The sequence below is a fragment of the Clytia hemisphaerica genome, unplaced genomic scaffold, assembly GCF_902728285.1.
Source record: "Clytia hemisphaerica strain Z4C2 unplaced genomic scaffold, Clytia hemisphaerica genome assembly, whole genome shotgun sequence".
Lineage (NCBI taxonomy): Eukaryota > Metazoa > Cnidaria > Hydrozoa > Leptothecata > Clytiidae > Clytia > Clytia hemisphaerica.
Window position 1 is genome coordinate 544,228 of NW_027104591.1, and position 13,245 is coordinate 557,472.

General features: G+C 35.1%; 1 protein-coding gene across 1 annotated transcript in view; it reads left to right on the plus strand.

Moving 5' to 3' along the window:
- Positions 1–13,245, plus strand: part of LOC136823713 (protein tumorous imaginal discs, mitochondrial-like) — a 64,063-nt gene continuing 50,818 nt past the window's right edge. The window contains exons 1-4 of the mRNA XM_067079889.1: positions 1–111; positions 415–523; positions 3,706–3,759; positions 4,729–4,904. Coding sequence (XP_066935990.1) covers positions 47–111; positions 415–523; positions 3,706–3,759; positions 4,729–4,904 — 404 coding nt within the window. The 5' untranslated portion in view covers positions 1–46. The remainder of the gene's footprint in view (positions 112–414; positions 524–3,705; positions 3,760–4,728; positions 4,905–13,245) is intronic.

Consider the following 13,245-nt stretch of genomic DNA (forward strand, 5'->3'; position numbering starts at 1 on the left):
ATTTAGAATAAAATAAATGTAAATAATGTCAGGGGAAAATAAATAAATGATATTTGTAAAGAAAGTCATGATTTATAATTTCAACGTTGCCACAAAAAGACTTTTCTCAAAGTAACTATTTTATTTTCATTTTCTATTTTCACTTTCGAATTCTACAAAACCACCTGTTTTTCAAGACATTGATTTGAGCTTATAAGTTGGATTTATAGTTGTATAAACGATATATTTTTTTCTCAAGAAAAACCTCTACAAGCCTTTCAGATTTATGCTGAGTGTGTCAGGAATAAGTTACCTTGGCTCTTTGAAATAGATTTCTATAAAAGAAAGACTTTTAAAAGAACAAAACCTTTTTTTTTAAAGAAATATTAAAGCTTAAGATTCTTATTATTATCATCAATTTTTCTTCTTTTACAGTAGCTGTTTGGCTCTCCAACAAGGGTTTTGCCATTATGATATTCTAGGAGTTGATCGAAATGCAAGTAAAAAAGATATAAGAGTTGCATATCTACAAAAGACTAAACAGGTAAATGTTATTTTTGTGTTCTTATCTTCATAAAAAGAACTAAGGCAAGACGTTAAAACTGAACAGTTTAAAATTTAAAATTTCTTATATACCAGAGTCTAGATTATTTTTTCCAAAAAATTAAAGCTTACATCAACACAATTCTTTGTATTTACCTAAAAAGGGAACTAATTTTGGCGAGCAACACAGATCCTAAAAAACTTTTTTAATTTTGACGAGAACTAATTTAGACAAATTTTAACAGGCAAAGTTCTCGCCAAAATGAGATCTCCTCCCTTTAAGTTTTAAATGCTCACAGTTTTTTAACATAATGACTTAAAAAGATACTTTCCAAGACATTAGATTTCCTAGTGTTAAAACTCAACAAAGTGCAACATCTTTCATGACCTGTTGAACTGTTGATGAAGGCCAAAACCCACCTTTCCAAAAGAAAATGTTTAACAACTGAACCCAAAATAAGAAACCAATCCCAAGAAAAAATATACGACAAAATCAATGGTATAGATCATTGATGGAAATAGTTCAAAACAACTGTTGAGTACTACCACTATCCAAGCCTAGTGTAAAAACTGCCACACATCCATCAACCCAATGCCACACACGTCTAAATAACCATTTCCATTACTTCTGGCGATATCCCTTCTTGGTGCCTAGCGGGGGATAAGGCTATTATTTTTGTCAGTAGTGTTCGTCTTATTTGTTCGTTAGTGTATATTATAAAAAAAACAAAAACATTTCCATCCGACATACACATTATAAAAGACAAATCCAATAAAATGACAAATCCGATGACAATATTGTAAGGGTACATAAGTAGCTCAGTTTCGGCTCTTGTTTCTTGAATGACTTATGTACCAAGAAGAAAACAGGGTCACCTGCGTCACACGTCCACCGAAGTGGTCATTAGCAGCAACTTTCTTCCCTAGCAGCAATTTTCTTCCCTAGCATACAATAAGGTAAATCAAAATCAAAATCGACAAGTCCAAAATAAATAAATACATATCATGAAAAATTCAGTAGGCTATCACAAAATAATTTTGAGTCAGCACCGACCTCTTTATGAAAGGTACCATACAATTTCTTCAAGACTCTCCGTATTCCTGCTTTGTTTGCATCTTGTGTCAGCATTCTCCTATACTATTAAGTATTTCCAGCTTACCAAACCTATACCCGTCACCAATTCCTCTTCGCTGTAGGACTTCACACACCAATTCATTCGTCTATCAAAATCAAATATCTGATGGAGAGTTATCAGACTAAATTTCAAAAGGATAAGTTAAAGGTATTAAACATGACGAAGAAAAACAACTGACGAAAAATAGTAACAAACAAAAACTTTGAAGAAAAATTTTTTTTTTTTAAAGTCGTTAGAAACCGAATGAAGCTGAAAAAAAGACATCGTTTTCACAGAAAAAATAAGTGTTCAAAGGGACGAAGGGGAAAGGACGAAGTGCTCTAAACCAAGAAACGGCGACCCTTAAAAGTAGTTTTGAAAACGAAGATGAAAAGAAACGGTTAGTGGCTACAAAGCAGAGATGGTTTAGCGGCATCAGACAATTATACGAAAAAGGAAATATATTGTCATCAAAGCATGGTATTAAAATACTAAGAAAGAAAAAAGGGAGAAGATAAATGTACCTGTTGCGTATGAAAAGTTCGAGGAGGCCCTCAAAAAGTCCTTAAGAAGAATTGGAATATCCATTTGTAATCACGATCGGGTACCTAATAGCCGTCCCCCCCGCTAATTAATTTTTCGAAAATTTTCCACCCAGGACATTCTTATTCCAACCCCCCGCTTATTAATTTTTGGGAAAATGTTTTTGAAAGTTTCCTCTTTTGTCCTAATCCTAAGCTGTATTAGCCTCCTTTTCAAAAATTTTCCACCCAGGACATTTTTATTCCCCCCGCTTATTAAGTTTTGAGATTTTTTCCAGCACCCCCCCCCGCTTATTCCAATCCCCCCAGCTATTAGGTACCCACACTGTACATTCTTTCTAATCCCTTATAAGGATTCACAGGCTTTCTTGAAGGTATTAGGGGCACCAAGGATATTAATTCCCTAGGACAAAAGATCTGGGTGGTATTTATGTACCTATAGTCTCTTACACCGGTTTGTAAATTTCTCTTATTTTGAGACTGCGCGTGTAATACAGTAGTATATGCGTTATATGATAATACGATTATTGTTACGGGATTTAGTTTGTATAAACGAGTGGAAGAATCTAGTGTTTCGGCGTTATAGAATCCGCAGCTACGCAGAAACTTACGTAGCGAGAAAACAATTTATCAAGCAACAACAAACTCTCAAAACAAAATCAACTCAAATGAAAAACTTTTAACACACAAATTTTCCTTTCCAAAATCCTTTTCTAGGATTTTTTTTGAGCGGGAAAAAATTATAATTACAAAATCGACACTTTTCTTTTGTTTGGAGTTAGCGCACAAAGATTTCTAGACGACTAAAATTGCCCCCTCTATTACTTTTTGTTTTATTTCTTTATACCCTATGTCTGAATTAGCTTGCTAGACTAAGACTGCGCTGAAAAGATTAAAGATTGAACATAAAGAGACTTTATGTTCTTCTTTTTGTCGATCATATACCATATGGTTTAATGAAATACTTTTCTTTCCCTGATTATACCTTAAATGGCACTCCCTCAAAGAGAGGCCAATTTTAATCATGAAAAATGGTTATTTTGAGAATCTTCCCTTTTAAAGGGCTACGATCTTTCTCTTACCAAAATAAGTATATTTGGAAATAGCTTTGTTATGGAAAATTATTGGGGTACTTTTTTGGGGTTTCTTTTATTATTTGGGTGTTGGCAAGGTTAAGCTTCGTGTCATAATTTCACTATCAACCTACCTAAGTTACAGTCATATATGTCTACAGCGCGATATCTGATGACCTTGTGGGATTCTCATCAAAAGTCGAAAAACTCACGATTTTTAGAGAAAGTTAGTTTCGAGAGTAAAAATTGCGAAAAAGTCATGTGTAAGGGTAGAAAACTATTACAAAATCAAAGAAATATTTCAAATATGATACTCTAAGGTTCACCCTTCCGCAAAATTTTTGTCTCTCCAATAAGGGTCGGTTTTGGAAGGACCCGTCATATGCCAATCGTAGCATCCCTCCGGGAGAGCATTAGATAGTTTGTCGACCATTTATCTCCACTTTCTTTTAGTACCATCCTGATTCCAATCCAGATGATGAGAGTTTACATGAAAAATTTGTCAAGGTGAGTAATGGTTTATTTCGCCCCTAGAGAAAAATAATACCTTATAAGTATGAGAGAACCTCCAAAGGAAGAGGTTACCTGCCCATGTGCGATGAATCACCCAAAGATATTGTATTTTATAATCCCTACTCCTCACTTTTTAAAGCTTTTTTCATCCCTTCTTTTTCTTTCTTAAAATCGCCGATCCTCCCACGGTGAATGAATCTTCTCATGCTATTTATACATTTCTAGTTGGTAGCTATCGGACGCTACCTCTTTTTCATCGGAAAACATTTGGATTTGTACAAACATTTTTGGTCTGCTTCATCTTCTTCTCCTTGCCAAAAAATCGTCACTTTTTACCGACGAATAGTCTTTGATTTTGATGACAAATTAGAAGAATAAACTAAGACTTGAAAACACCAATAAACTGAGTAATCATTACATTTCCTTTTCCGTTAGTCGGCTATAAAAATCTTCAGTTAACGGTTTTGTCACGAAACGAACTTTCTACTGATAAGGTATCTAATTGGATTTCTACATGGGGAATTAGTTTTTCATTAAATAAAGGAGCATATTAAATATTTTAAAGTCTCTCTACTTCGGTAAACACGTGTTCAAAATCAAATTATAGAACCGAGAAGAAAAATATAAACGAGATTCGATTACTTTCAATGGGAATCAGGACAAACATGTAGCTTCTTGCCCAAAACTTAATTTCTTCGACAAAGATCATCCATATTTTTTTGAGGAATCGAGTTTCTAATCGAAATTTTAAAATCTGTTTTCAAGTCCTCTGTCTATTTCCCGCCAGCATTCGTATTAGAGAGTAAAAAACCTTCAAAGGACTTAAATTTTTCGAAGACGGGAAGTAGAGCGCCGTTTATAAGAGTTTCTTACAGAGGATTGATGCTGATTTCCAATTTGGTCAAATTAGAGAGATTTCATTTTAATTTACCAACCTCACAATTGTTTCTGTAAACCTACCAGGTGACAAACGCTTACCAAGTTCTAAACGATGACCATTCACGGACTCTTTACAATAACAGTACCAGTCATTCAAACGCTGTCACGCAAACACACGCCTCGCGACGCGCACGGAGAGCACATTCAACGTCGGCTGCAAACCCCTTTGGGTCATACGTAGACGAAGAAGAGCCGTACTGGTAAGTCAGCTTTGATTTCTTTGATTTATTGTTTTTAAAATGTTTGAGCTTGGAAATGAAGAATTCTTTTCTTGCGTTAAAAGAGCCTTTTCACCATGCACTTAGTACCCAGTATAACAGAATTAAGGTACGTGGAACTGAGGAACATATACAAGAATGATGGTGGTATCTGTCAATTACCACCTTTGGTGCATGAATAGTGTATAGGCGTGTGGCAGTTTTCAACTCTTTGGCCAGCCTTCTGAATAAAGGCTGTAAATAATATTGTGTTTTTACCACAGTCTGGAAAAAATATTATTGTTTTTCTGTAATGAAAATAACATAATAAGAGTACGCGAAAGGATTGGTTTGCGGTTGAAGATAAGCTTTTTTTCCGATCTGTTTTTTTTCCCACGTGAAGTTTCGAAAAATGCACTATTTTAGATAGAATCTTTTGGCACTTTGAGCCTGAAAATGTTCGACACTTTAGGCTTCATACCCTATTTTTGACCAATTTGGCCTTCAATTTGATTAAAATTTAGTCATTCCAGGCTCGGCATTGTTTTTAAATTGTTGTTATAAAAGAAAAGAGTGTACTGTCTTTAAGTTCAAAGGGACTTGGTGCATCAGAGAGTAATCTTCTAGCAAACCAGCAAGCCCATTTTTTAAAGAAAAAGGTTCCGTTGATTTTCGTAACTCCAATCAACTGGGTTATTTTTTTCACAGAAAGTTGGCCTTTTATTGCTCCGGCCTAAGGAGCCTTAAATTCTCTCTCCTCCGACGGTCAAGACATTTTTGTTTGTTTATCTAATCCGATGATCTATTCCGATTTAAAAAAACGGATTATCTGATTCCGATAATACTGTGATTTGATTGGCCGAAAGTATGTGTAGCAAATACTGCTGGCAAATCTCAGTGAAAAATTGATCATTTTCATCACTATTCATGATGTTTTGGACACGATTTATGAGAAGTTTAATGCATATACTGGCTTCTACTCTCTAACAATGTGGAAAGACTTTGGAAAAATTTTGGCCATGAATCTTCAGCTGATCGAGTGTTTTAATGCATATTACTATGGCTAACTTCTCTTCTAGACGCACAAAACCAAAAAACTCTCTTTTTTCAAGATTGATGGAAACTTTTTGAGAGCAAACTATTAATATATTTGAATTCAGTATACTACTTGTGTGTAAATTTGAGTAAGATTGGTGCATTTCTCATGATTTTATGCTGTAAAAATGATCACATTTTGGACTTCGTCATTTTTCATGATGATATATTGGTGGTCGTCCCTTTTGGATTTTCAAACTTGAAAATGAAACTTTCAAACACACAGCCATGGAAATTCAAAAGTAATTCTAAATTACAATTACAGTGTAAATTTGAAAACGATCTGAGTAGTTTTTGTGGTGTTATGTAAGGCTGAAAATGATCCTGTTTTGGACTTTGTTATTATGTCGTATTCATCATTGGCTGGCGACCTTTCCTTTTGATTTTTCAAACCCGACACCGATTTTTTACAAACATATCACTATGAGAATTCAATAAAGGATACTAAAACACAGTTCCTGTGTAAATTTGAACAAGATCGGATAAATTTTCAGTGTTATGGCTGAAAATGATCATTTTTTGGACTTTGTCGTATAATTTCAAAGGCTGGGGCGACCGTTCCTTTTGAAGATTTTTCAAACCGGACGCAGGCTTTTTCCAAACACTATTGCAAACCACTATTACATGCACCCTATCGTACCATTTTATTTGATTTATCCTAGTCTCTTCCAAACTGTATTATCCCAACAGAATAATGCTTAGCTAAAAGCCGTGGCCTCTAATTTAGGCTATTTTTCTCCCGGTCCGGACTTAATCAAATCAACTGGCGCATCATGGCTTGGCTATTGCCTAGTTTAGAAAAATATAAATTTATAAGAATATAAGAACTTGGAAATATTGACTTCTAAACGTTTATCTCCTTTAGATCCAATTTTGTACTTTTTAGTCGGGGGATGAGTGGGTAGGGGGGGTTAGGTTGGCACTTTAGGCAAGAAATTGCATGCGTAATCACTTACAAGAGCTATTACAAGGTTTATTTTATTCATTAAGATTATTTCCCATACTCGCTCTACAATAAAATTATTACTTTGCTTTCTGATTATTCGTTTGTGGGCAACGTTCTAGCACAACTCAACAAACTCATCCTTCACATCTTTTAATCTCTGAAGCCGGAGCTTCCAGCGCAGCTGGTTTATTTTACTTTCAAAATGGTACTCGTCAAGTTTGTAGCACGCCAAATCTAATTTGGTTTGGCTAGTTAAAAGAAAAGGGGTAATTGTTTGTGGGACAAAATTCCAGTGCAACATCGTATTTCATTCTGAAATCACAATAATTCTTCAACCCTACCAGTAATTGTTGCATGCTTACTATGTACTGATGTCACGAAATGCAGCATTTAAAATTTCTTAAGTTTCTATTTTATGACCACTTAAGTGACACAAGCTTTGCTCATCTCGTATGCATGTCTAATGACTTGTGTGTGATTTTTTTCGTTTCGTGATTGATAAACTTCCTAGTATGATTCTTTATTACCCACTCGAAAGATATTTCGCGTTTCACAATTTTTGATATTTAAATCAGATGTATGATATCAGATAAAATATCTTTTAGTTTATTAATTCTGTCCAGTGCATGCTTGTAGTACTGCATTGGAATTCAGTAATGCCCTCTCTTTAAATGGTTATTAGAGTGATAGAGTGTGTTTCTTAATAATGTTAAACTTAAGGTATTCTTCAACATATTACGGAAAAGAATTCTTTTCTCATGAATGTTTTACATTTATCTTAAAACACTTAAATCCCTCTGGAAGTTTATTCCAGTTCTGCTAGGTTTCTTCTTTCGCGAGATTATATAAAATTATCTGGAGATTGAAGGAAAGGTCGTTCTTGACCTGATACTTTTGCCATGTTATATTATCTGCCACAATTTGACATGAGTTGACTTGTTGCTCCACCATTTCTAGCTTTGACCCTAGAAAGTGATCTATTGAAGCTGAAAGCGTCAAACCGTTATATATTTTAATTCGAACCTGTCTGACTCAATTTTGGTGTACCGCGATTAAACTTGCTTGTCTCTTCGTCTTGTCATTGATTGATGAAAATGTTTTTATGACAAAATCTATTTATCCTCTGGAACCTGATTGGTTTAAAATTCTCTTCTTCATTTGTGGCTTGTGCTTTGACCTCATTAAATTGAAAATGGAATCTTTCCAAAACATGTTATGATCTTCTTTTTCAATTGATGTTTTTTTTTTCAACAAAACGGAACCTACGCACAACCTCTACGTTTTTCACCGTAAGGACTTGAGCTATCGTAATTTTCTAAAATATTTTATTTTCTTTCTTCATGTTGATCCTAGTCTTATGTTGATAAATCTTGGGATCAAAATTAAGGTGTTTGTACATGAATACCTTCTCTACGTGATGGTGATTTTTTTTCTGTCATATATACCATAGGCATTTGAAAGAAAGTGTAACAAAAATAACACAGCTTTACAAACGGTTTAAATCTTTTCATTAGTTTTCATTGTCTTGTCTAAATTCTTGTATCTTCAATTCATTTAGTCAGGCTAAAGCTGGTAGGCGAGGCTCAAACTCATAATCCTTTACATTGAATTCATGAATTATCTAAATTATCTCTATTTGGAACACGAAAATGTCTTCCTTGCAACAGTACTGTAGATTACTACTTCTCGTTATGATCACACCTTTTACTGAAGATTCCACTTTTTCGTCTACACGTCCTTCGTCTATTTTGTTGTTTCACTTATTCGCATTGATTTTTGCACCAAATACACCATAGTAACGCTTCGTTGATTAATTTTTTATATTTGAACTTTAAAGTATGCAAGTAGTTTCTATATTTTTATCAACTATCTAATGTTGAATTGTTAACGATTTATCAAGGACGTGGATTTTTTAGATATAACACTGATGTTGCGTCTTCGGAAAATAGATTCATAGCGTCAGCCCCCCTGCTGGTTGGGGGGTTGGGGTTACACCCTAAATTTTTCCCAAAAATGGAGGGAGCTGGAAGTACACCACTCTTTTTAGGGACCTGTGTACTTGGGGGGGGGGAGCTAAAATCTCATCACTTAACGTGTGGACTAAAATAATTCAGCTTAATAGTTGATTTCAATTACTCAAATTGAAGCTCATGAATCTGAATAATTTTGCCTGCGGTGCAATATTTTTATAGAAAGTGTGCAAAATATTTTATCTTAAACTTTATAGAACTGAACGCAATTTACATTGGAAAAACCTTTTTTACTGGATCAATTTTTTGAAAGTGTCTAGGGTCAAAAGTCCTGGGGGCTAACAAAAAATTCATAAATCTTTGGGGGGACTTAAAACTCAGGGGGGACCTAATTTTTGCCTGGGACCTAAACCCAGGCTGACGCTATGAGATTACTCTAAGTAATTGAAAGAATGTTGGTGGAATGTAATGTAGGAGTCTTGATGGTCTTTTGAGAGGCCTATTGAATGTTTGCGAGCATTTTGCCATGGAAATCGACCTCAATAGTTTACTAGAGTTATTCTGCTATTCTGCTAACAAAGAGGCTCGGATAAACAATATGTAAGTAGGAGTTTATGAGCACCTGCCAGAGCTCTTTTGTATGCACACTAAAAGAGACCATTTTAGTACGACTCGTGTGTTGATAATAAATGAATAGCGCCCTAGGTAGCCCATAAATCTCTCTGAGTGTTTCCTCTATTGCATGTCTGTATAGTCTAACCATGGAATGTGTCATCTAAACTTTTGATGAGTTGGAAACTTTGGAAGGACGCCATTATTTGTTTGTGACTAGGACAACACGAGTCGTTGCTAAGGAGAAATTGATTGAATGGTTTTCTTGAACGAGCTGTTTTATGAAAGAGATTTAGAGAAACGTGGGCCTAATCAGTCCTTCTGCTACTGAATGATGTCATCGTTCTTTTGATCTGTTTTAATATAAACATGTAAATTCGGTGTTTTTACATCGGTTTAGGTATTTCTATTTTCCATCTTTGAATATGGAAATTAAGTCTATATATCTCTGTGTATAAACAATTTTGAAGTAGTTTATTTATAAGAAAAGATGCGATTGATCATATTAAGCTCTACCAGAAGTTTGAGTGCCTATTTGTATACATACTGTATGCTTTTTCCATGAGATCATATTTGGTTAACGTGGACAAATATCCAAATATTTTTCATATACCTTTTCGTTCAAATCTAATATGAATAGCTCATTAAAAAGGAGTAAGTATATTTTTAAATTGATTTAGATTTCTTAAAGAAAATTGTGGAAGGAGTTATATCAACCGATGCTCTTGATTATAATCTTTGCAATCATCTGAAGAATTTCAAAAGTCCTCCTCTACGATGACGTTAATTCATAAAAAACTTACTTAAAAAATACTATTTCATAAACAAGCTCCACGACGCAATTTATTCATTGAGGCTTATCCTAGCAGATTAAGAAATCAAACCTCTTCATTACCTTTCCCTTTATGGAATGTTTGTTTTACATACCTCAACTGCTGGTATTAAGTAAGTGCTAAAACAATATCCATGCAAAATATTGGATAATCAAAAGAGCGTTTTTTTCATCAAAATACGAGTCTTAATAACTCGAATATTATTCAAATTGGTGTTTTTATTTCAACGCAGTAGCGTGGGGGTCGACTAAAATTCGGGCAAACTGGGGAGGTAATTTTAGGAAAGTTTTATTTTTGCGCCCCTTTGAATTTTCTTTTCAAAGGGGCGCAAAAATAAAACTTTCCTAAAATTACCTCCCCAGTTTATCGGGTATGTTTGTTACAAAGTTTGTTAAAAAGTCCCGTCCAACCAGATTCCATGATCATGAATTTGTTCCAAACTTTGCTGATGATGGTTTTCGTGGGGCTCAGACGAAATCTTTCTACTATAGATCGATCCCAACATGGAATGCACTGCCGCGATTTGTCATCGAATCGACCTCAATCAAATCGTTTAAAGAAAGCCTTAACAAAGCGTGGGAAAAACACCAACTAAGATACTTGACATATTAATATTGTAATTAGAAATCGGTTCGTAGAGGTCCACCTCGGGCCTGTGAGCTTGTATACATCATAATAATAATGTTTATAAAATTACGCGAGGGAAGCGATCACGAAATTTTGGGGTGTTTTCTCTCTTTTTGGCCGAAAACTGCCAATTCTAAGGTGAAAAAAAGCAAAGAGGCACCGTCTTTTGTAATCAGAGGCGTCTTTTTAAGCCCTCTGTATTTTGGCGCTCCCCTCAAAAAATCGGACGCTTAGTGGGGGGAGGCACTAGTGTTTATTGGGCTTCTTCAGTTATCTAATCCTTTTAAACTTGTCTTTTTAACCTAGATTTCCATAGCTCGGAAAAAATTGTTCCATAGTGCGTGATCGAGTTGATTTTTATTTGAGTATTTTGACTTCAGCACATCAGATTAATTTTTATCACTTATCGTTACGAAAAGCGGTATACCTATTGAGTATTCAAAATTGACAGTTACGAAGAGATGACGGAAGATGAAGAATAAGCCTAATTGTTTTGACTCGATCGCCTCGACCAACCTTAAAAGTAGTTTTTGTAGCGGTCACTGTCCTTGAATTTCAATTCCCTCGCAACGACTCACTTGGTGATTAACGATGTGTATTTTCGCCCCGGGATAATTAATACCGTGTGAGAAAATTAGGGACCAATTATTAGATACAGCTCGGGATAGGACCCATATTTTGTGCACCGATGTCTAAATGTCCTGGAAAATTCATGGTTGTCAATCATTGATCAATCTTTAAGCGTTTAGCCAACGAGTACTTATAAGTTCGACGCATGATGCAGTAAGCTGACCGCTTAATTGAATTCAATAGAACCCACATAAAGATTTAGGTGACCCTTTTGCTTAGCAAGACTAATGCTTTACTAATAGATGTTGGTTTTAGGGCTGACGCATTTTCAAACTTGAAAAAATCAGCTCTAATTAACTTAGATAATCCCACCTGACGAGACGTCACCTTTCTTTAATCAACTGTACTGTAATAAGCCCTGTAATTCATTCACATATCTGACGAATATTTCAGAAAAGTCTGTTTAGAATGATTGGTCTCAAAAGCAGGGTAACCAATTGGGGAAGCCAATTGGGCTAGGTTATGGGGTACCCTTTTTTTGCCCAAGATTTTGAGGCCTATTGTTTTGATTTGTGAAAATACAATACTAGAACAAGTCAACAGTTATTTAAAGAAATCAGGTTTAAATTTTCTCTGTGTAATTTTTGTAAAAAGGACTAAAATCTACTTCTATTTATCGAGTGCGGGCCCCATCTTGTCTTCCTTCCTCCCACACTTTGAAAAATTACAGACCAGGCTGTTTTTATAGTTAAAAGTACAGAATATTTTCAAATATTATATCTTCAGCATTGTTAATGAATAATGAGAATATTTTTTCAAAGTTTTACCCCCTTGGCTGTAATGAGGACTATCATCTAAAACCAGACGGTGTCAATCGAACAACTTCGAACAAAAATCGCAATCGAACCAATCGAACGTAATCGAACGCGATCGAATAATTGCAATTCGATTGTCGAACGTAATCGAATCTCAATCGAACGGCCAATTCCTGGGTAATATTCGATTGTGTTCGATTGCGTTCGAGCAAGGTTAGATTGGTTCGATTAATAGTTGACTATGTTCCATTGGTTCGATTGATTGTCAATTACATTCAATTAATATTCGATTTCGTTCGATTACGATAACGTTCGATGAGTCTGATTGCGATTAAATTAAATTGGATCACTCCGTTAGAGCTTTTTAGCGTGGGCGACCGAGCGCTAAAGTATCGTACAAAAACGAATAAAATCTAAATCAATCGAACGTAATCGAATACAATCGAATACAATCGAACGTAATCGAAGCAATCGAACGGCAAATCCTAGGTAATATTCGATTGCGATTCGATTGCGTTCGACAATCGAACTGCAATTATTCGATTGTGTTCAATTGCGTTCAATTGTTTCGGCGTTCGATTCGTTCGATTGACACCGTCTGGCTAAAAAGTTTTTAATTTTTTTACTCTGGTCTGCAAAATACATGGCTAGCCCACAACCTAGCCCAATTGCCCACCCCAATTGCCTACCCTACCTTTTAGACCAACCCCCGCCAGCTCTACCATTGTCCTTGTAAAAAAGTGACAAAAACTAGTGTCATTTGATCCAGACCTCATCTATACCAATGAAACTTATAATTTCTTGAAAACTATTTTGTGTGGTTACCATACCCTAGATACATACATACAACATCGCAATAAAAAGAACGGTTGCATA